This window comes from Metopolophium dirhodum, chromosome 8 (assembly GCF_019925205.1).
Source record: "Metopolophium dirhodum isolate CAU chromosome 8, ASM1992520v1, whole genome shotgun sequence".
NCBI lineage: Eukaryota > Metazoa > Arthropoda > Insecta > Hemiptera > Aphididae > Metopolophium > Metopolophium dirhodum.
The window spans coordinates 29146598-29173260 of NC_083567.1; the positions used below are offsets into that span (position 1 = coordinate 29146598).

The 26663-nt window shown below is 35.8% G+C and overlaps 2 protein-coding genes across 2 annotated transcripts; one reads left to right on the forward strand and one right to left on the reverse strand.

Moving 5' to 3' along the window:
• Positions 1-961: 961 nt before the first annotated feature.
• LOC132950250 (involucrin-like) lies at positions 962-14436 on the forward strand. The gene is given in 5 exon segments (XM_061021585.1): positions 962-1096; positions 8659-8892; positions 10605-10793; positions 12389-12645; positions 12647-14436. Coding segments are annotated over 5 exon segments (1248 nt in total). The 5' UTR covers positions 962-1041; the 3' UTR covers positions 13160-14436.
• Positions 14437-20803: 6367 nt separating this feature from the next.
• Positions 20804-25249, reverse strand: LOC132949968 (protein obstructor-E-like). The gene is made up of 5 exons (XM_061021107.1): positions 24997-25249; positions 22836-23057; positions 22023-22220; positions 21507-21699; positions 20804-21021 (listed from the first exon to the last, which is right to left on the reverse strand). The coding sequence occupies exons 1-5, from the start codon at positions 25043-25045 to the stop codon at positions 20997-20999; spliced, it is 687 nt and encodes a 228-aa protein (XP_060877090.1). The 5' UTR covers positions 25046-25249; the 3' UTR covers positions 20804-20996.
• Between the last annotated feature and the right edge of the window lie 1414 nt (positions 25250-26663).

A 26663-nucleotide genomic window follows, 5' to 3' on the forward strand; every position in this document is an offset into this window, starting at 1 on the left:
ACAGTATTGAGAGATTCCAGTCCCCAAATCTAAAAATGTTCATCTGAACTCTTCTATAATAGTGTATACAATGATTTATCAATTATAGTTGAACTCAAATCTAACACATCCATTACAGTAACCAACGCATTAGATTAATCAAGATTATTAAAAATGTTTAAATAAGTTATTAAATCGTTTATACTTGCATATGGTTCAATTGCTTTGTAAAGATTCTCGGGTATGGCGAGTTCATTTATGGCCTCTATAAAATATGGGTAATGGACGATAATTCTTGTCCTTATTGTATCTAATATTCAGCTAATACCGTTCAACAAATGTAACAGATAGCCTTATTAATAAAAAATTTTGTTAAAAAACATATTAAGTTATGTATAAAAGATTATTTTTAAGTTTCGCTTTTTTGGTTTTTGGACAGAATATGAGCTTTGAACTATGTACATTTACACATGTCTTTTTGCCAAAATAAGGGGATACACAACATGACTGATCAGGACTTTAGGAACGAGGTGAGTTTAGATAACCCGAATTCCTCTTCCCAAGCATCGCGCATCTATAGGCGTTTGAACTCTTTGCGGAACGGTGGTAGCCAGTATATAGGTACCTACTAAAAATACATTCATTAAAATCCAGGAAAAAATGATTTAATAACATCTGACACGTAATAATTCGATGCGTAACACGTAATGTACATGTATAGTACAACTACTATTATGAGTGCAGTGATTTGTACACGGTAAAATATACATAAATGTACAATAAATTCACGAGAGATGGGCCGTGGGATCCGGTGTTGTGCGAACCACCTGTACACGCGTATACGTGTATGTATATATGGGTGTATAAACGCAAGGTCTCTCTCACTTTCATCTCTCTCCCTAACGTCCGAGGCGGCGGCGTCTTCAGCTTTATTATATTTCGTTTTTCCTCTCCATCGTCGCGTTTGTCCTCCTCTGCTGTCCGACGCCGTGTCCGCCGTCGTCGAACACGACCGCCTTCTTGCGCCGTCAGTTGCTGCTCATTATTATTTCCGTGACAACGATGAAGCGCAACACATGTCTGTGGGTGGTTCTCGCCACTTACCTGGTCCAACAATGTAAGTGAACAATTTTATTATTATTTTATACACGTATGTTACTATAATATTGATTAACAGCAAGTCGCGGTCATAGGTATACGAGTTATAGTTGTAATATTATAATATTTACCATGTAGTATAGTTGAAATAACCCTTTGAATATTCCGTGGCGTTCGCATCGATATCACTATGGAATGCCTAGAAATTGATTCTCGAATGGCCGTTGACTATTCCTGTAATAATAATATCTCGGATTGTAGTTATTGCGGAAACGATGTACATTCGCATCGCAGCGGTATTTCGTTTTTCGGGAGACTTCAATACATCCCACGAAATCGAAATACCGCTGTGTAGTGTCTGGTCTATATATTTCATAGTTCATATTATAATGTACCAATAAATAAATACACAGAAAACGTCGGTGTACGCGTTAGAATGCAGTAAATCGTTCAGTAAAAAGTTTCTTATCGATATTATTTTACTGGTTAGTAATGTTAGTACTTGAAAGCTTGGTTTTATATTTTTTGTAAGAGTTCTTAAGACATTTTACACACATAAATCATGTTTTATAACCTTTAATGAAAAATCAAAATTAAACTAATTTACACGATGAAAAAAAACTATAAGCTATACTATATATTATTATGAATTTATATTGAATAAATGACTTGCCATTAGAATTTAAATTTATATCAAACTCAATATTCTGTTATCTCATGGTTTATAGTTTTGTACCCGATAACATGTTGTTATTTGACCTTGTAATAATAAAAATAATCTATTAATTATTAATATCTTTATTAACAAAGAATATTTAATACTATCATCGTGTATTTAGTTTTTTATTTCAATTATTAGCAATAGAATAAAAATAATTTTAGATTAGAATGAATATTAAATTTAATATGAGATATTTGTTTAAACCTTTTGTTAATTAATTTATAAAAATGAAGTTACAAGTGTAGTTATTTTCAGTAAGATACGTTTGTATTTCAAAATGTTATATCAAATTGTAAAAAATGTCGTAAGAAATCATTTGAGCAAACTGCTTTACTTCCCATTAGAATATTTTAATGCATTTTCGTTTCATTTTGGATTATCAATAAGGATATAAGTTTAATCATTCTAATAAATATGTATTCACCGACGAAGGGAAATTCATCATGTTACATTTATGATAAATGCACATATTGTAAATGGTTTATGTGGGATCGGGAGCTTTTTTTTTTACGTCATTCAGGTTAAGTAATAGGTTTATGATGTGCGGTAATACTATACGGTTGGCCGTCTGATGATAATATGAACGCACGAAAAAATTGAAACCGGTATAGAAACTAAAATTGTTGTTATTTAACTTAAATTCATAAGTGACAAGTTGTATATATGTTGTCAATTCAAAAATACTCATGTAATCCTTTACAATAATAATATGTAACATGGTTACGCTTTACAATAATCATTTGACGGGTGTACAATATAGGTACTAATATTATGTTGATATACTATACTGCTGCAGCTGTACAGGTACATATTTTCGTTAACAATTGATATCGACGTATTTTCGTTTTACATAAGGATACAGTTCTAAACTTCATTATTTACCGACTGTGATAAATGTAGCAGTTGGGTAATTTTTTAAAAGCCGACACCGAAGAGGTGGAACTAATGGACGTCAATAAATATGTTTCAATTTAAAATGAATACCCGATCGACGTCACATAAGGTTCAAATTCCTATCAAGCATACATTAAAATAAAATAGATAACGTTATATATAGCGATTCCGGATTCTCTCTCCATAAATATAAAAAACGTTAAAAAATAATACGAAAATACGAAAATATTAAAGTAAAAAAGATTAATGGTTTTAGATAATGTATTTCTCACTGCAGGTTTAAAAAAACCCCATTTTGTTATTACGATCACATATAAAATTATATATATATATAATATTATATAAGTATTACTGTAGTTTTAGCTTGTAGTTATCATTATATTATAATATACAAAACGCAGCTAAATAGTGCATTTGATTTCGTAGCGTTTCTTTATTAATTAATAATTATAAATTTTTTGTTTGAATATCATTAAGGACATATTTTGTATACGACAACATTCTGTCAAAGATGCAAACTTTCACTTTCGACTGGTTTCGTCAAATCGTCGCTGTACAACACATTTTTACGTCATGTTTTTAATCAAAACCGGCGATTTCCTAGATCTCGTAGGAATGCGGCGTATTCCGCATCGAGCGTATACACAATATAATATAATATTATGTGTATCTTATATTGTATCAGACACATGTCACATGTCATATAGACTATACATTATATTTCGTATAGATTAGACGTTAACGGACGCTAGAAATCCGCTACAGTCCGCAGCTGTGCAGGTTACTACACCGTATACATAATTATATTTGATAGGTATAGGTATCATAATATTGTTTAGGATACTATATCATGCCGTACACTCTACACCCAAAATTTGTCTGTACACTATGGTATTTGTCGTCCAAACCTATTTTACGATCAAATTATTTTCAAAGAAATTGCGTGCGTTATACATAATATTCTGTATTATTCAAACAATCGATCGCGAGTTTAGCCTCACCACTAGCTGTGACACCCCCTGACACAATCGGGAAATCGCATATTATATATTATATTACACGATCCATTCGATGTGCGCTAATAATATGCGTATAATATTTTAATAATAACCGTCAGCGAATATACGATTGTAATGCCTGGTAATATTATTATCGTAATAATCACAGCGGAGGCGTCAACGTCGCGCGACGGCCCGAAAGTACATCATCATAATCAACATCGACTGCATATACATTATTATCGTCATAGTCCTATATTACACATTATACTATACATAATGTACTATTATCATCATCAACACACTGTCGTTGTTTTATTACATTAACCGGCGAATTGCGAAATCCGAAATACGAGTCCGCGAGCGCGTGTGATTGTCGAATAATCGATTGCGAAGACGTGAACAATCCGGTTTTTTTTTTTTAATAACGCGCTCAGCGTCTTTTTCACACGCTTGTCGTGAATGCGTTTTATTATTCGGTTTTTTTTACTAATTCCTTTTTTCAAATCGTCCTCGTTGCACAACCGTGGTGAATAATATGATATAATGTATATATGTATTATAATATTAAATATAGTAACTATAATAATATGTATACTCGTATTCTCATCGTGGACAAATTCTCACATCATCCCTGACACACACACACGTGTTACTCACATATTATATGTATATAATATTATACTTTATTATAATATGATCGCGATGGGTTCACACGGACGCGTCTTGCGTGGCGAAATAACGATTTTGAATAATAATAATATAATGCATAATATTATTGTGCGAATAATAATGAAGACGTAATTAAACGCGACGACGAGAGACGACTGACCGCGTCGGCCTCGACCTTTTATAATATTCGCGCCCGCAGACCGCGAGTGGTTTTTATCTGTATTATTACACGCGTATAATACAGAGATGCATCGTGTACCTACCTACCTATATTGTTATCGTTAATATTAATTCGTATACAACCTTGAAAACACGCTCCGATCGAAAAAAAACTCCCTTGTCACATCATATTAATTGGTGATACAGGGTGTTTCACGGCGTATGAACTCGTTGTCCACACCACCCGCTGACCAACTATGAATTTATTTCTAATCATACCATTTGTGTACTGCACGTGTTAAAAGATAAAAATAACATAGTGATTACTGTGTTGATGGAAAACACATAAATGCCGGCACGGTGAGTTGACTCGATCATCGTAAAAGCGAGATCGTTTCGGGCTAATGGAAATGTAGTCGACTGTTAACTCAAAAGTGCAGTTTAGTATTGTTGCAGCGAGAGAAAAGAGAGTAACACCACTACAACAATACTGTAAGTGAGTTTGTATTCGAGAGCGGGATACAGCATATAGGTCATGGCGTATAATATTATAATATTGGTCGTCATCTCGATTTTTCTTCACAGCAAGAGGATCGCCGATGCAGCCGTGATATCGTCGTTTTCTAAGTTTTCTACCCGTTTACGCCGTTTATACGGTCGGTGCGCAACCGAGACAATATGGTCAAGATTTCGCCGTCATGGTATAACTTTATCTTATACCCGGTTTTACTATATAATTACAATTATACACTGGAAAAACGAAAATATTAGACTTGGTATTCGGACCTCGTAACTGTTAGAGCCATCTTCGAGCTATGCGACGCATGCGCATTAAAACACAATATAATACGTCGGTACAATGGCACATGTACAATCAAATACGTGGAGTCGATTATGTCGTATTGTCTTGGTGTATAAAACAGCGAGCGATTCGCGTAATCGCCTACGCGTGCAGTAAACCGTTTAACGAGTGTGATGCAGTTGTGATTTCCGACGGGACGACGGAGACGAGCGAAAAGGTGAAAGTTTCGCGTGCTTTGAATTTTCTTCCGATCGGCGGCGGTGGTGTCATAATCAGTGCTTCGGACGGCGCAGGAATCACAAAGAAATTATGCGTCGTTGTCGACTGTATCCAACAGACCAATGATCTAAGCGATTTTTACGAAACGGTCGCGTTTGTGGCAGACATTATAATATTATCGTCGTCGTGTACTTGCACAATTTAGACGTGATTATCCCCTTGCTGTAAGGTATATAATATAAATCTAAACATATTATTATTAAGCGTCACGGCGACGACCTCGACGTGGAAGACGATTTAGACGCGTGCTCGTGTGGGGGCGGGGGAGGTATTGTTGTCGCTATACTCGGCAATATATATATATAAGACGATTTGTCACGCACCGCGGCCGAAATTATTTCGAGTTCTTTCAATTTCTCTGTGTCCGCCTTTTGTCCGCGATTATTGTCCCGGAGCTGTGTGTGCCGAAGATTCTTCACTTTTACTACTAATAATAATACGTCGATATATACCTATAGCAATAACAATGATTGCGACGACGGCGATCGTCGTAATAACTAATGTAACTGAAGCTGCGGTAATGCCGATACCTAAGTGTATATATTTTGATACGATGAGAGCTGAGAACCATAAGATCATAATAATAGTAAAATGTTATTGTTAAAATAATTACCGACCGGCGGCGGCAGTGACAATAATAAAAATAATAATAATAATAATAATAATAATAATAATAAGCACGTCGTTGTCGTAGTCTGTGACAAAAAAAAGATTATAAAAAAAGCGGCTCGCGACACGCCCTCCTTCGCCCTCACGGCATTGTGTTCGCGTGCTCGGCGGCAGCTTTCTATTCGGTATTTATATATAATATATATATACATGTTATACGACTTAGGTATCGTAAAACATTATTATCTAACGCGTGTACAATATAAATCTCATAACATAATGTATAGAACCATTGTGTACGCCAAGTCGGCTGTTCGGGGCAGACTGTATATTATATTATGCGAAAGTTCAACGGCTTCGGATACGCGTCTGTGTGTATTTCGTGTGACCCGGCGGCGGCGTAGACGTCTCCCAAGTATACTGTGCACTCAGACTCCACCGCCGCTACCGCTTTCTAAACATTAAAAGGTACGGTACACCTAAATAATATAATGCAGGGGCATACGCCGTTAATACAATACACCTACATTATAATAGTCGTAATAATAATTATAACCGTCGCGCTTATAATGATACGTACATAGTGTATAATGTTGTGGAGGTACATAACTGTGTGCTGCATAAGGTACCCGCCGATGCAGTGCCTGTATCTATATCTTTATAATAGCATCCGAGTGAAATAATAATATAATATAAAGTATGTATATGCGACGGCAAGGTTAGGCGCGAGTGACGTAACCCGGTCATTTCTTCCTAAAACGAAATAAAAAAAAAAAAATCGATCACGACGCGTATATAGTTATCTCGTCGTCTTCGTCACTGCTTTCACTGCGGGATCCGAGGCGTACGTTATGCATCTAATATCTATATGTGTATGATATTCAGATATTATACTTGGGCCGATCCTTGGAGTTATACTGCAGCGGGAATGTAATCGGTCGCGGTGTATAAAGGTCACGCGTGAGGGGATTGCGCAACGTTTAGTATGGTTGTCGTTTAGGTTTGGCAAAAAAAAAAAAAGCAAAATCCGAATAGACTAACTTTATCACAGCTTCGCTGTATGCGTTCTGATCGTACAGTAATATGAAGTATCTTGTCGAAACAAAAACACAATGACAGTTATAAACTTTTTAAATCATATATTATGACACAAGTATAGATTTTTTGTGCAAAAGCCACTGCCAAAACGAATAACTGCAGTAGCTCTGTACTGAGCATCCCCTGGTCTGTAAGTCTGTTTTTGGGGTTCATTAATTCACTATTCTATACCACTGTGGCGAATTTGAGATGAGGAATTGGGTCACTCTTTCCCACTTTTCCACTTTTCCCACTTTTCCCACTCACCCGAAAGCATTTTTTCTTACACGGCATATAAATATTAAATATATACCAAAAGTTTCTTAAAAGCCACATAATTAAGAGACGTACTAAACGTGAAACATTTTAAATTGCTTCAAAATGGGAACTATATTGCTATAAATTATAATTGTTATTAAAAATTATATATGGTATAATAAATGTTAATTGAATGTTTAACGTTTAAAAAAATCTCTTCCTACCACCACTTGCCACAGGAATTTCTACTTAAATACCGTATTATCGTATAACCTCACTAGTGAATACATCCTTCAGGCTATACAGTAATATTTAATTAAACGATCGGAGAATGGAATTAATTTTTGTTCCAGATTACCATACCACATATAACATATTGTTATCAATTCTTATGTTCTCGAAACTGATACAATATACATATTATAAATTAAACCACTCCGACGTTTTACGCGTCAGTATAATCGCCTTCGGGCCTTTCGCATTATACGTCCACTGTTATGTAGATTTGGTATCCCATAACGAATCACTATATATTTTGTTTAAAAATGACGCAGGCAGGCATCAAAATCGAATGTCATCGTACAACAAGCAGGTGCTTATTTCCGATTTCGCAAGTTTGGTATACGCGTGTGGTGTGTATAGTACTGTATAGTACTGCTGCAGTCAGCGTTAAGTTATTTTATGATAATATTTTATACATCTTATTGATTCTTATGCAAGAAGCAATAATATGCCCAACGAACGGATCGATTGAACTAAGTTCGGCGAATCTTGCGCATCGGCCGTGGCCCGTGGGTGGCACAAAGTGTTATAACTTATAATACCTGCACGGCTGTACACGATTGCATGAAACCGGTTAACTGTAGTCTGTTACCACCGTTACCGGTTATTGTTACGTTATTTATTTATTATTTTATACCAAATACCACCTATAGAACGTATTAATGTTATATCGGCAATCGGTGTGATTGATTTATTGAATCTTTAAAACGCAAAAGAAATAATATATCGTAATATAATAATAGTAATAAATATCAATTTTATAATACCTAGGTAGTTAATTTAATAACGAGAAATACTATGTCGTATTAACCGCAATGTTTCGTTTTCAGGCTCCTGTCAGCAACAACTGAAGTCATCCAACATACAGGAAGACCCATGCAAAGCCAAAAATAAGGTGGTACCGGACGCGGCTTACTGCGACCGTTATTGGGAATGCGTGGATGGTCAGCCTGAGCTGTACGACTGTCCGAATGGTCTGGTTTACGCGGGCAAGCACAGAGGTGTCACCGAGGGTTGTGACTACCCGTGGAGGGCAGACTACTGCGATGGCAAAACTCAAGCCAGTAAGTCCATCGCCCGCCCCTAAAATAATACCTACTTAATAGAATAGCATCATAAAGGATAATATAGCCTGCAACATAAACTACAGTAGTCACAAAATTCGCAGGTTTATACTTAAAGTTAACTGTAAAGATATTTTAACGTGTGCGTTATGGTTAGTTTATTGACAGATTCAGTGTTATATGATTCAATACAAATATTATCAAATCCATTATAAATCCTTAATGTCCGTTGTTCATATTTTTCAATGCGCCTATCTATATATTATACATTCAATCATTAAACGTAGGTACCTATCATTTATTCGACGATCGCCAAAACTAAGGTTAAGTCTTTTTTTTTTGAAATTCAAAATGATTCGAGTAGGTAAGTTTCTTAAAAAAAGGGTAGTACCGAACGGGACGGAGTCACTGCTGCAGGGACGGTAGGTATGTTTAAATTCGAGAGGAACGAACCAAAATCAGAGTTGGCGTGCTCTTCTTGCTGGCACTCGACGTTCGTTTCCACACACGATCTCGTGCAATGCCACGTGTTATTACTTATTAGTTATCATATTATTATAATACACGATTCACCCTACCTTATATGTAATAATATATACGATCTCCCATTTCCCGGGTCGTCACGCGCACTGTACTCCATATAATATTCGACCGGCGGGATCCAAGTCAATGGACCTCTCCATAGGTGCAGCATGAATGCGATTTAATGTTAATATTATTATACGCATGTCGACCGTGCTACTACGTGCTATACGGGAAATTCATCGTCGCGTGGAGGTGAAAGTACTTGCGCCCGCGGCGGCCGGTCGCCCACCCGGGGAGGCAAGGCGATCGCTGCACGAAAACCGCAATATCCACGTCAATAATATATTACCTATACAATAATAATAAACCTGCGCCGATTACAATATATTATTACAATCGTCAACATACTACACGCGTGCACGTCGTGCATTATGCTGTTACCTAAACTTTTATTATTATTACCATATAAAGATGTCTGATCGCCTAATATTCTTCACCCGCGACCCGTGGCTTACAACGGTAATAATTATTATTATACCTCGCTCACAGACATAATATATAATACAACTGGTCAGCTAACTTGTAATGCGCTGCTGCCGCTGACATTTGGACGTCCATTGATTTTTTGACTTGCGTGCTAGCCGATGTACTTGTTCGTTATCACTTTGCACATGATATAGTGTTGTATATAAGTGGCATAATATCAGTTAAATTTGACAATAGAATATTATGTTAAACCTACACTTGAATTACGAGTATAGACTTCGGGTTTCGAAAAACGTTTGAATATTGTTCAAAATATCGATTTAAACTCTACCGAAGTTCATTGATTACAACATAATATATAGTACATTAAACGAAGAAGTAATTATTACATTTTGAAAGAGTATCCATATATTATGTACTTTATACTTACCTACCAATAAACAATCATTATTGAATGTGCTAACAATTGTTGATAAGACTGCGTAAACATTTATTATTGGTGCCCTGCAGTAAACCCCCAATGACATCGGATTGTAGTAATGTTGCGGTCGGCCGTCTAACTATTTGACTATCTTAACTTGTCTGCCCCTTGTCTATTTGTCTTTACATAATATTAAGTCTGCGATTTTACCGCATAACTGATGAAGTTAAAAATGCCAACGATCAATAATAATATAACCGTACTTGTTTGCTGTCCGCAGACGGTCCAATAGCCAGGGAACACTGCGATTGGCTGTACGGCATATTCGGTCACGAGACGTCGTGCACGCGGTACTGGACTTGCTGGAACAGCACGGCCACCGAACAGCTGTGCATCGGCGGGCTGCTGTACAACGAAAAATCTCATTCCTGCGACTGGCCCGAGAACGTCGAGGGATGCCAGAAACACCGTAAGTACCTATACCAGTGATGGTATAATATATTATAATGGCCTTATTAACCGCGTGGTTACATTCGTGTGCGGGTTCACACTTGAGTGACCATGCGGTTATCGTTCGGTAACTGTGCAGGTAACCGTGATTAATTTTACACGACACGGCGTAGTATGAACCGCCCTTAAGAACTACCTATAATATGATATTATATTTTAATATTTTATACGGTGTGATAGCAGCTGTTCGCACACCCGCGCGAGCTTGATAATAATTATACAGGTATAATACTGTTGTGCGGTAAACGGTATAATAATATAAACGGCGCGCGATACGACCGCGGTCGCGTCTCGTATACCGGGTTGGTCGCGCGCGGTCACATTTTCCCAGCGCGTTTTATTACGTGCACGGTGCACATATATAATAACCTATCGAACCGCGTGTTTGGGGGATAGAGCTTTCACCGCGCGCCCAACTGCACACGGTTGGTCTGCCTGTGCGCGCGGCGATTTAGTCACGGGTGATATAACCATATTATGCGAGGCGCGCGTGTGTACAGCGACGGCTGATCGTGTTCTGCGTGTCCGGTGTCTGCTGCGCAGAACTCGATTGACGACCGTGTGTCTACATAATAATGTTCGTAATTTTCATAATAATATACCCGTCGAAACGCCCGATCGGTGACGACGTTACATAATAAAATTCTCGACAAAAACAGTCGGAAAAACACAATTTGCGTTGACCGGGTGATATAATATAATATAGGTGCTCGCGGTGGGTCGGACACTCGGACTTTATGGGGAAACCATATTTTAATACCGAATTTTATGCTACTGTTACGTTTTGACGCGTGCAGGTTTCCCCAATAATTGACGTCGTGTCCGAGAACCGAACTAATAATACCGCTTATACCGGTCTCGTACTCTTATACTGCAACGGGTACTCGTTTGCAGGGCAAGCAGTGTAGCAGGTATACGGACATTTTTTATTCAGAAAATTGTTTGCCAACTGGGAGGTAGGAAACATATTATTGAGATTTATGTTGACATATCCATGCAGTCATGTAATAACGATATTAAAATTGCCGCCGTTACATCACGACCGTCGAATTCGACTTTTTTTCGGTAAATATATATACGTGATGCGAGTGCGTACGCCTTAGAGGTACATTATTTCGTTATCATCGGATGCTAACTGAAAGAGAAATCCCGTTTTACTTATTGATTATTCGATGCCGTGCTACGACATACGAGTCAACATTTGTCACTCGCCCGCTCGTTCGCACATATTATACCATTCGAGTCGACCCGAATTTCTTTATTAGTATGGGTTATATAATAGTCAATAGACTGCACGCTTTGACATGATGTGCATGTAAAATATTTTTTCTTATCCGCGCTTAAGTATACCACACCGATGGCATATATCGTATTATCGCAATTATATAACCTCCAGTTGTAGAAATAAAACCAAACGGGAAAACGAGATGAGTTAAAAACCTCTCACATACTATAATTAACAAATGTGCACATCTTGCAGTGTACAATATACATGTTATATTATTATGATAATGTGCGTAAGTACGTTTCGTTAAAGAGTCGTTTGCGTTTCAGCTCTGTGCAACGAAGACGCCAACGGAAACGTGCCACTGGGAAAGTCGTGCAACAGGTACTGGCAATGCCAGGGAGGTTACCCAAGGCTGCAGAGGTGTCCAGCCATGTTGGTGTTCGATAGGCGCACTCTGAGGTGCGTTGTGCCACCCACCGAGGACTGCGAGGTTCCGACTACACCTGCCCCGTCGCCAGACGATTTGCCGTCCAATGAAGATGACGGCGAAGAGAATGTGCCGCAACAAGCCAAGGCAACCGCTACCCCCGGCACCACAGCGCCAGCAAAAGCGAAATCAGCAACAACAGCAACAGCAACAGCAACCGCAACAACAGCAACAGCAACAACAGCAACCGCAGCTTCATCAGAGGCAAGGCGGTCCGGCGCCGCAGAGACAGCAGTTCCAGCAGCAGCAGCAGCAACCACAACAACTACAACAACAGCAACAGTTGCCTGCCGCTACACAACAACAGCAGATACCGCAACAACAGTTCCAGCAACAACCACGGGCTCAATTCCAGCAACCCGCGGCCAGGGCTGTTCAACAACCGCAACAACAACAGCAGCAGCAGCAGCAGCAACAGCAGCAACAGTTTGTTCCACAACAGCGGGCTCAACCACAACAGTTCCAACTGCCCCCGTTGTCGGAACAACAACAACAGCAACAGCACGCCGTGCAGAGGAGAGAAAACGGTGCAGTGGTATCGTACAGCGGCGTCGAAGACGACAACGGTGACGACGACGTCGACGTACCGGTCGCGTTTTCCGAACACTAAACACAATAATTGCACAGTACAATTAACGTCAATACACCTACACACACCTACACACTTAGAATATCATAATATATAGTTCAAAACGAATAATATTATAGTACATCGAAAATATTATCGAGTTCGGTTCCTCCGTCAGAAATGATTTTGTTCGCGAAATCCTACAGAATTTATTTTCCGTTAGTATAAGGTGATTTTTCGAGGGTAGTTAAGCACAAACGTATCAAATGCGCATCATTGAAAAAATTACACGTCAGTATCATATATATCGATTTGTCAATTATGGAAATCGCGTGTTCGATGACTGCGGTCGAGAGTCTGAATATGATATACAATTTTGCAGCCCTTACACAGAGGTCACATAATGAAAAAAATTCAAAGGTAGAAGTGCTATCGACGAATTACTAATGTTGACAATCGTTACATATTTTCTAATCTACACCGTTTACCCGGGGGTCCGTTTCAAAAATCATAACTTTTCTCCGTCGTTAAAACTCGCTTACGGTCGGTAAACATTTTAATAAGTCATCTCTACAGGTGTCTTTCGTTCAAATCAATCATCGGTCACCGTTTCATTATATTCGAGTCGGTAAAAACAAAATATAAAATTATTAAAACGCTTAAGACGAAACGAATTTATTGTTCAGGAAACGCGTGCGTCGGACATCCTCGAGAAATTGCCCCGTACAACACGTCATTTATATGATATAATAATATAGTTTAGTCTTTTAAGAGTGTAACGTTTAGATGTTATTCGTGTTGATACAAATTTGAAATCGCTTGCCAAAGGACTGAGTTTATAACGCAATTTTATTTTCTAATGATAAACAATAACTTAATATACGTTGAAATGTTTGTATAACTGTTTCCGTCAAATATAATTAGTATAATATATAAATTATATACTCGTACGTGCTTGCATGAAAATAAAAATATATAATATGTATGTAAGTGTAATATATTATAGTCGCACAATATTTTGTACGAATTTTTTTTTTTATAAATGTTGCTATTGTTCTAACGGAAATTATATTATTATGATTACATTATTGTTTATTATTAAGATTTAATATTGCCATTTAAAGGTAAGTTTTAATGTTTAGTATAATATAATATAAAATATAAATATAATATAATATTGTACGCTGAGCACTTATTTCCCATAATATAGTGTCGATATACATTTAAGAATCTATATGTAACATCGTAAAGCATGTATTATTGTGAATTACATTGTTTGCAATTATTAAAATAAACGAATGCTTTTATTATTTTTTAAATCATTGCACTCTTACTATATCGCATCGAATGCGTTCCTTGACATTGTGATATCTCTTTCAACGTGTCGGCGTACAAGAGATTTTTTATGGATAAAATAATATCGACGCAGCATTATTGTTAAATCAAAAAAAAAATACCTTTGTTATAGATATAACTATAGTAGCAGACGGACACGTTAGCGACTTCTTTCCGCTCGCTTATAACGATATACAAATTATAACGACAAAGTGTCGATGAAGTTAACTGCAGTGGCAAAAAAATTTTCTGAAAATATTTATGTATACGTTTTTAAAAGCCGTCGGAGGAATGTGTTTGTAGATACGATGGAGTTTCACTAGTATTTGGATTGGATCGCCTTCCGTTTCCGACGATTCCTGCTCGAAGGAACATTTCATACGTTGACACGTTGTACCTACTTCAAGTGCGATTCGTGGTCTGTTTGAGTCTACGCTTGTACTCGCATAATGTGATAAATTATTTAGGTTGAAAATAAAAACATGAAAATAAGTCATACGTATTTGGGTTGCGGTTTTATTATTTTATGAGCTCCATGCCTTTTTATAATAATAATCGATCAGACCCATGTGTCTATTATGATTTGTTTACATTTGACGAGTTCTGAACATTTATTTACGCAGTTATATTATTATCGATGATCGACTTGAAGCGGGTGAAATCACTGTGGTGGTTGTACATTTTTTTTTTTTGGACAAAATCCCATGAGAATATTTGAATTTTGACCAAAAAAAACGACTTTTACAATATTGTTTAAAAAGAAAAACAAAAAACAGGCAAGTCTGATGTCGAGTGAATCATTAAGCAATGGATGTCGGATGTATTAAATTTGAATTCTACGATAAATCATTGCATACGAAAATTGATTCTGAGCGAACATAGACCATCGTTCTGTGGATATTGTACTATACGTTTAAATTTATTTTTACTTTTCTATTAAAGTGATACGATAGGTTGAACTAAATTTTGCCAAAAACAAGTCACGCATATATTATATAGTAATTATTTATTATAGACTATACTTCATTATTTCATAGAATATTACTAGTTACCATGATAACTTATAAGTCAAAATCGATACGTAGGTATCATAGAACGGTGTGAATAGGTTCGTAATTTAAAATATGAACAGTTCAACAATAATTTAAAGTACTATAATATTCATTATGCATCGTAATGAAAAGTTTCAGTCTACGGAAAATATTTTTTTTTAAGTTACAACAAAATAACCAAAAATTTTTTGCATAGAATAAATATCCAATTTTGTAAATATTTACTCGATTATCCGAAAAAAAAAATTGTGCATTTGTATTTTTGAGATTTGTAGGCTTCTGTTAAGAACTATACTTTTAAGGAATCGCATTCATATCATCTTGTATTCATTAGATCGTTGCATTGATTTGACTGTTGTAAAATTTGACACTTATAACATTTTTTTTATGTATTTTTAATGTTTTTAAATTGATTTATTTAGAACAATTAATGAGGGATCTTTTATTCAATTTTCATGCTTTTTGACCAAGCCTAAACATTATTGTAGATACCAACTATTATATACATCCGATTCGCTACTAGAAACCACCCACCCCTCAAAGTAGAAGCATTTTTATTTTTTACCCGCACCAAAAGCTGATGACCCCCCCCCCCCAAAAAAAAAAAACCCACATTATTGTAAAACCAATACACGTTTTTTTGTTCCGCTATGCATCTAAAATCTAAATGGAAATTTCTACTCAAATATTTAAAAGGAATTCAATACCATACTACTGGCTTATGCGAGTTGCGTATTGCATATCCAAAACGCCGCTACAAGCAGACCAGATAATAAACTAATAATCATAGACAATTTCTTCTATTATCTGTGCTATTAATTAACTGCATTAAGGTTTATTATCTCTCGTTTCAAACGAATAGAATGTTTGTTAGTGTACCAACATTTGCACAAAAAAACAGTAGAACCGAACTCATAGTGTTAATTGTACGCAAAGTTAAATTAAATTAATTACGTGTTAGAATATTGTGTACCTATATTAAAATATTATATCCTTGATGCTCAAATAATTATTTTTGTCATTCACGTTCTCTCGATAAATGCCCAGAATTTATAGGTACATGGAAATAAAAAATAGATAAAATATATTTTAATTCCGGTTTTGTTTTTGTTGCCGTCGTTTTATAATATAATAAGTATATAACTCACTGCGTTGGTGTTAATTTTTTTATCGCATTAAACTATTTATTAATTTTTTTATTGTCGATTCAACGGGCTTGAGCCCTTTGAATATAAGATATAATACAGTTGACAAATATTACAAGAACGGAAACCAACATGTTTTGATTACAATAAAGAAAAAAGGAAAAAAGAAAGCCGCTCGTGGATATAATTGAATATCATAGCGCGAAACAGTGGGTTGGATCGTATTTTACACCACAGTATATTATTATGATCTAAGATATCTATGGAAAATAATTAACTATTTGTCATACAACACGTGTTGACATCGTTTTGAATTATAACTATTGTCGGGCATAGTGGGTACACCTACACACTTTCATAGAGAACGATGCACCGGTTTGCGGCAACAATTATTACTTAACTCTAAGTCTCTAACGCGTCAAATTATTACAATAATTTATGTAATATAATAATCCCAAACCCTGTGTCAAATGTCAGTTGTAGTCGGTCGACTGTCGAGGCACTCCAATGACGCAATACTGTTCGCACGTTCGCATAATAATACGATAGTATACAAAACGACCTCGACGTATCCATATATAATATTATTATAATTTCATATTGTGCAGTTAAGTTATGATTTCAGGTACTCCAATCGAACCGCACGATTTGCCCGAGTTTGAAATTTTCCCAGACAAATATTCCCCGGCGTTGGCCATACGCAGAACTAAAAGAAGGGATTTTTTTCTGACTGCACATACTCATTCCCACTCCTAGAACGTAGAAGGAAATTAAACGACGTACTAATTATATTTCCCATAACTTACCAGATTAATAATTTTACATTTATGCACTATTTTTAATTGTAAATAATACGTTTATAATAGTGTGTAATAGATACAAGCGTTACTAGTAATAATAATTCTTTATTTTAAATAGAAATAAATAATATTGTTTAGGTAACTTCATTTAGTAATCGAAATGTTTGTTTTACAATTTCACTTAAAATAATAGTTATAGGTATTGTGTAATGTGTATGGTATATGAGTAATGACTAATATTACATTTTTTTTAATCAATCCACTGTCAGTACGAGGTCTTCATAGTTGGTTTCTAGTTTTCTACTCTCTGAAGTCACTTAATCTGCTTCTTGGAATATGCCTTTATTGCCTTTAAAATAATACTGTGTCTTTTCTTTTGGTCTATTAGTCTTTCTTTTTTCTTTAAATGTATTACCACTTTTCTTACATTCCAATTCACTTATTGTAAAAAAATATATAAATAGTAATTTTATGTCTCTACTTGCATCCTAGCATCAACTTGACACACACAACTTGATCTGAGAACAAGCAAAAACTAAAACACAATAATCAATTTTTAAATTGAAACAATTTTTTTTCAGTCGAACCTTGAGTCTTACTCTTTATTAGGTATTATTTAATAATAAAGGAGAAATAACAACGAATGATAATTTTTTTTGTATGTACCGCAAAAAGCACAAAGAAATAATTTTTACGGCACAATTACTTTTCTCACTGCACACTAAAAAAACTATATACAGCTACAAAAGTATTAGAACCGAATAGAAATTATTACAAAATATCTAATATTATTTATATTATTATAATATTACAATAATCTATACCATAGACTTGGGTAGTCAACATTTTACAACAGGTGAACTACATTGAACATTTTAAGTATCCGGTGATCGACCACTAATTATTATTTAAGTACCCAAGAATAGGTATATTATTTATATTATTACATGCAGCATAATAAAAAATCGTACATCTAATAATATTCTTATATTTTATCATACCTAGTATTGAGTAGAAAATTTTGATTCGTCTATAAAGCTATTATATTCGATTGGTTTGATTTTAATCCCATCGTTGTGCGGACTCCGAGCTTTAAATAATTGTAATACAATTATACTATACTGTTGATACCTTAAAAGAACTGTTACTGTTACTGGTATACTGTTGGCATATCGTGATATTCGTCATAACATTTTTTTTTTTATATATTCTATTTCGACAATAACCGTAGTGGTAAGTGCCCAAATTCTCATTGATAGCTGTTTATATCAGCCTCTATGCAATTAATTTTGGTCAATTTTAATAAAGGATTCAAATGGTTTAAATAACGCACACCGTTTTATTATTTCAACTGATTTATTATTCAAACGTTATTACATTTGTACAATATTTGTTTCAAAAAATTGTTTTGTTTCTCTAAGGCTCTCCGTTTTATTCTAACCTTCTCCTTTGAAGCTTTTATATTCCTGTAATTTTTTTCATCTGTTGATAAACTCTGTTCTTAAAATATATTTTGTAGGTGGTAAATTGAAAAAGAAATCAACATAGGTAGGTAGGTAGATCAGTAGAAAGTAGTAAAATTTATTTTTATTAAATTGTACTAATAGCCCGGCGACTATGGCCATTCGCTGATTGTGAGGTTTTATGATTGTAGGTAGTAGGGTTTGTAACGGTAGGGTTTTTACACGCGTGTGTTTTGTTTGGCAGAATTTTTGATTGGGCACCCGTAGGTATCTGCCATGCCCGGGGGGGGGGGGGGGATGGCGGTACTTGCAGTTCTTCTCCGGACACCGTGACTTGTCCAAAGAAAAATGACTCCCGCGACGAGGAATCGAACTCGGGTCGGATGCGTCACAGCCGACGCTTTAGTCCGCTTGTCCACTCCGTCCCCATTGGAGAGTTTGTTTAATTGTGGGATACTATTATTAAGAGCATAATATTATGTCAATGCCAATTATTGTGCTTACGGTGGATACATGGGATTTCATGGGACTTGCTTTTTCTGATTATGTTTGTCGTACTCCACTTATATTTCAATTTGATAGGGGGATAAATAACTAATAAGTCTCCTACAAACTTGCCAACCTTCAATATTCGTCGAAATGAATACAAAAAATATTTTATATTAGTATATGAGGCACGGCATTATTTGCAATGTTATTTGGACGTGTATAATTATTATATATATATTTCTGAATAATTGGAGCAGAGATAAAGATGAAAAACATGGCAATTGGATTTAATTTTTACATTTCATAGATATGAGTCATAAATATAAAAATAACCTAATTCACGCACACTTGATTTGAAAGGGGGGTGGCTTGTTACTAACAAGTTGTTAGATATTTGGGTCCCCAACCCCTTATTTGCGTCATTGATCATAATACAATTAATAACTGTTTCGATGAACTCGTGTTGTCATCCACAATATATCTATAGGCAGCATACGATTTAATATATATATATATAAACATCTTATAAAACTTTACTTTGATATTTGTAATGAACTTATATTCTGTGACGTAATCGCGATGTACTGGACACCGGTCGGATATTACTTGTAAATAGATTTAATTTTTTTAGGATTTATTAAGCGTTTGTCATCAATTAAACAAAAAAAAAAAAAAAATTATGTTTTTGATATTTATATTATGCAATATAAGTATCAGTGGCGTATTATATACGCATTCGAGGTTAGAAACAAGAACCAAACACTAGAACCAAAATGGCTAACTATTACATTAGAAGGTTATGTTTTATTTTATAAATTTAACAAAACAAAAATGAACAATCATAGTTTTTTTAGTATAGTTTTCTTATTAAACCTAAGTATGTAGGTATTTACATACATTTGAATCGGGCTTATAGTACCTATAAGTGTTATGAGCAATAATATTATCAATTAATTTTAAGTATAAATATAAATTATAAAATAATTATGAGTTACAAATGCCTAGATTAAATTTAAAATAAATACCTCTAGTAGGTAACAATCGTATCTACACCACTGATAAAGTATGAATCATAATAAATTGTCTATAAAATCTATCGATAAAAACAATTTCATGGACGTATTTAAGTACTCGATCGGCGTTTTTTAGGTATAAAGATGGGCACCGACTTGGTACTTAATAAATAAAATATTATTTTGTTTTGTTTTCACCGCAATACTAAAAACATTCCTGAAAATGTTTAAATAATATAATATAGATCAGGTACAGGGATTAAAAATTTTGTTTTTGGTTTTACACTTCTACGATACGTCAGCATTTATCCACAAATTATGAAATTATTAATTTTTTGTTTTTTTTATAAAGGATAACAAGTTACAACACATTAATAATATAACAACGGTTGATTGGAAAATTTTTATTATTTTTTTTATAACTATTACTTTTGGTATAAATAACAAGCCCAGAAAAATTATTTTTTAGATGTTTTCATGTAACGATGCCACGGTGTTTATGTCGTTTGATGATTTGTACAATATGGTTCTTATGTGAAAATGTACACTTTAAACATGGCACAAATGGATTAACGATGTGATCTACTTTCTCTTTCTGTAATGAGGCCTGTAACGATAAACAAAAAAAAAACGATACAATTATTTTTTAACATTACAAAAAGGATGGGATGACTTTTGAAAAAAAATAATAATATATAATGTCGTTATGTCATAAATTATGACTTATAATTTGAAATCGAACAAACAGCGATAGAAACAAACATATCGATGAGTGAAAAATATTAAACGCTTAAAAATGCGACGAATTTTATACGGAATAATGAATGTTATGCAACTGATCGATCGGTATAAGTTTAAAAGCGATACAGTAAACGCGCAGCATCTACATACAGGTAGTGTAAATACCAAACGTTACGAACGGTATTTCATTCGTCAGTAATATAATCAATAATATAATATGCTATAATGTATCTTATCACGTCTGCTAGATTAGCAGATTAGACAACCATGCAATAAAGTCGTTGTTATAGTTTATTATTTTTACGTCCATCATTATAACGACACTAATAATAATATTATGTAATGACGTACCCTTTCTCGACGCACGTCAGCGAAGATTCGTCCACAACGCTGTCCTCGCCACAGCTTATCAACCTTGGATGACCGTGCACGCACGTGATGAGCCTGTGCGAGTCTCCTGGGAGGGCGTACCTCGGGTACGGTTCAAATTTGGCCGACACCGAGTGTGGGTCTGCCTTTTCTGGGCAGCTGAATCCGATTATGTCTGTGTGGAAGAGAAAAAGCAAAACGAAAGTCGACACACCGTTCAAGCGAAACTGTACTATTTAGAGCTATATCGTGATATCTTGCGCTTACGACCGGGGACGGATTTACGACTGTAGTTACTTAATTCCGTGGGAAGGGGGGGGGGAGCAACCGTGGTTTCCCGTCTATTTCGTTAGAGAAAAATTAAAATTTGAGTGGAATGGTTTTTATTGCCGCAGTGTCATGCCAAGTTGCTATATAGGGGTAAATCCATCTAGGCGCGCGTGATATCACCATAATATTATTATACGCGTTTGGACGAGAAACGACAATTTCGAGCACCTGCAGGGTTGCATCCCACGTCGACGAGCTCATCGGGCCAGTTGCACTTCTTGATCCTGTCGTCGTAAGCCAGTCCAGGTTCGCAGGGCAGCGCGTACGGTGTTCCGTGTTCGCACTTAACGTAGTTGGTGCTGCAAGCGGAACCGTCTGAGAACAGACCGAACTGGTATTCGCATCCGGGAGAACTGATCGGCGCAACTGTGGAACACGATAACGATGTCATTATTATGGCGCAAAGTGGTTCTTTAGAGAAATTGGGGACGATTGTGGTGGCTGGTGAGCTTATTGTGCTTTGGGGAAGCCCAGAGGCTGTGGAACGAGCCCAAATGGTTTCGATTTTTAAATGCAGCTACATTATATGAACGTATATACTATTTTTGCAACATACTCTGGATCCGCATAGTTTGGCCTATAATATGTAATCGCAAAACACGGCGCTAACAGAACGTACACATATTAAGAATAGGGTATATAGAGCACCGAACAAGACGTTATTCAGAGAAAAGTCCGATGTCAAATTTAGCATTAATTGTTCGTCCAATAAGTGTATATTCTTTTTTTCAAATCATGTGGATCTCCTCAGATATATTTAGTTACCTAATCGGGTGGTTTATATTTCAACGCCCCAGCGGAATTGTGAGCATACGCGCATATAATAACACTGCAGATTTGAACGGTCGGATTCGGATTTTGACTTCCTGTCCGTGCGCCATGTGGATCGTACTCCCTCATAGGTCACCGTCCAAAATTTGTTCGTGCATTATATTTTCAAATTTTAGTCGGTATATATTTTTATCTTTGCGTGTAACCTACGTTCGGCTTTGCGGTTGCCGCAATCGACGGCCCAGTGGTAGTTGCAGTGGTGGTAGGCGGCGCCTTTGCCGTCGTACAGCAGACCGTTGCCGCACTGTTCCAGCGTCAGAGTGCCGTTCGTGCAGAGGTAGAATTGATCGCAATAGTCGGGGTGGACGTACGACTGTTCGCCATGTTGTTCCGGACACTGCGACGACCCGCTGTATTCCTGGCACTGGATCACTGCGAAAGGCAAAAGTACTAGGTTAAGTAATAATTAGATTAGACAGCAGGTAGAATATGTCGAACGACTCGGCTCAAAAGTGCACAAATGATTTTATACTTTTATAGAATATATGGTGTTCATATAAAATACAATATAGTATCTAGTTCATCTAGGTACTATTAGAACAATGATCAAATTATATTATTATAGTAGTAATATATCAACAGGTATGCAAAAGGTTTATGAAAATTGACATGGAAAATAATCGTTGTACCCCAAATACGTCATTACTATTTATAAATCAGCTATTATCGAGAATACCGATATCATACATAATATATTTTGTACCCATAATATACGACGAGCAGCCGTTATACAGCCGTATAACATGAACGTATCGATTTTGACGGACGAAAATTATCGCGTCATCGATATAGACGGTCCGATTAGACCCATTATATACCCACACGTCTCGGTAGCGACAATTATTATCGCACCTACCTATATATAGGTGTATACAAATGGGTACACAACATAACACTTATTCTGTACGTACATTATATAGAGCGGTTTGCGTGTATATAATGATATTGTGTACAGAGCTGGTATACGAGTTAAATTTTTCCTCGGCCCGCCCTCCGACGTGGTTCAAACTCGTTTCGCCGGGGAGGAACACCCATACTGCAAACCGCATCGCGAGCGGCGGCGTGCAACTTTCACCCGAGCGAAAACCGCGAACGAGAGTGCGTTATTTTATACGGTATTATTATTATCGTTATTATATTATATACATATAAAGTAAGTCATTATTTTGTGATCGCGGTCCCGATATCGAGGCGTGCGCACTGCCCCCCGGGCGTAAACGTACGTACATATATAATATATATATTGTAATGGTTGTTGTCGCTATAGAATAAATTTATGAAACGCTTCGGGCGAGTGGTTTTGTTCCAATCTGTCATATACGCGTCCAGCGCGAGCGAGTTGCACAACTCGGGCACGATACATATTATATACATGTATTATTTATAACAATATTATGCAACTGACACAACTCATATAATATAATATAATATTATATTATATGTACACGGTTTATAATAATAATATATTCGTCGGGGCCGCGTTTCTACGTTGGTCGCCCGCCGTTTAGTGTACCCGAAATCCGTCTACACCCTCCCCGTCCAGCCTCCCCGCAACCGTGACCGGCTCCCACCACCGACAACGACCTATCTATAATCCCTTTTTACATGTATATTTAATATTGTGATATACACAACGATCGTGCACTCGATCATTTTTCAGGGTCATTTATGCAGACAATTATTGCGTGGACCTACCTATTTACTGTGCTATCTATATTACGCTTTGTCTAGCGTATTGCGTATTGCATTTAAAATCATAATCGCCGATTTATGTATGTTATTATAGCATATGTATAATAACGCTGATAGTTTAAACAAAATGTATTAAATTGCGAACTTCCGACTACACCCAACGTTCCGAATAGAAACCAAAAATACTACACCATTGAGTTTTCTATGTTTAAATGTAACATAATCTATTAATATAAATGTGTTTTAAATCGAATATCCACAGCAGCTATAACAGTAGGCATAATATACCATCAAACGAACCCGTAGTTATTCGTTCGTTGTGATGTCTTACAAATCGTCGCTCAACGCGACACTCGAACAACATTGGTAGGACGTATGTTTAAACGAAAAAATACGAAACAAATGACACTACACGCGCGACAATTGACGGTCAGCGGTCGTAATTTGACATAAATAATTCAGCCTATGTATTCGGATCGCAACGAAACCGTAACATTACATTATAATATTCTCACCGAAGCTCACTGGTAATAATAATAATAATAACAATAATAATAATCGCGATAATATAATATTATTTAATACGACGGGAGGCGTTTAAAAATGTATAAAAACTTACCTGTTGCTTTGAGCAGGAGCACTGCGGAAAACGTCCAAAAGACGTTCATCGTGGCGGCGGTCTGTGCGGTGTTTTGCCTATATACGCGTGTTTACAAATCCGACCTGTCAGACAATCGGCGGCTTCTGGTACACTGTACGCGTTGTACGCAAAATACAATAATAATGAAAAAAGAATAATAAAACGCACGTGACAAATGTTATATGTACGTGTGTACTACGCGCCTTTCACCGACAGCGCTCCAATCAGATGCCCAATATGTATCCACACGCCGCTCTGCTAGGAACCGAATGAACTTGAACCACTCCGCCGCGCGAAGTACCGGCCGACTATAAAATACTATACATAGATATAACGTAGTTATACATATAGTAATAATAATAATATAATACGATATCGTCGTAATAATATGATATTATGCCACTATATGGAGGCGATATTGACAATATATATAGCCTCCCAGGACTATTTCTTCACCGCAGCGGCGGTTTTTCGTCTCGTAGTTTTCGTAAGATTCGTGAAATAATATAGCCGTCACGATATTCTCTTGTTGGCGTGCCACCTGTGTTCTAACACTATAACGAAGTATATAATACGAGTGCTTTATACGAGCGAAGAACATCACAATATATAATATTATTTCGTTTCTCGGCGGTTCCTCTGCAGGACCGATTTAATAATATTATTATAGCCATTGATAATTCTGCAATCTCTGCGATATCATTGTCCGTTGCGTGTCCGAACGTTTAAATTAATATATTTCATTCGTATAGTAAATGATATTATGAGCGACGACGAACCGAGTCTAAGGCTTTTACTCTGTTTCAACTGCATTATTAGTTCCGAGAACCATGAAAAATCGTTTTAAAAAACGCATTTATTTTCACGAGGTGATTTTGGCGAAAACATCAAATACTTCAATTTTATAAAAAAATTTCTTAGAAGTAGCAATCATATTTCATCAATATTATTATTATTTTCTCATGATTTATTTAATACACAAGAATGTCTCTTTGTTTAAAAGTCGCCTGCTGAAGTTTTCTTTCTACTCATTATTTTATAAATAAAGAACGGAACGTGGCACACGCGGAGAAAATTTTTTCGACTGTTATAATATACGATACTGATTTACGATGAAAATGTGGATATTTTTCAGGTTATTTATCAACCGAGACTATCGATACGGTACGTAGTTCAGTAGTTGTATCTACTTTTAAGGAATTACTTATTTGTGTTTATTCGATATGATAACAAGCATTTTATTATTTTCTGAGAAATTACATTTCCATTTTTGACAAACAGTAGACTTATGTTAAGTTCATATTTCAAACAGAATAATGCTATGTATATACCTAATACAGGGAGAACACAGTATTTGAGTAGGTAACATTACATTGTAATAATTATCTTATTTGATGCAACGTAACTATATTGTCTTCAGATCAAGTTTCATTCATCTATTCAAATAAAATGAATGCATTATTTTGTACAAAGGATGAAATAATTATTATCATAATAAATTTATTTTTTGTGAATACAACTGTACTGAAATCCTTTACAAAGGACAATCTAGCAACTACTGATTAGTTAATGGCTCCGCGGAATTCCATAATGTTTCCATTCTATCATAATTCTCTCTATATTTCAAGGACGATGGTCATTAAGGA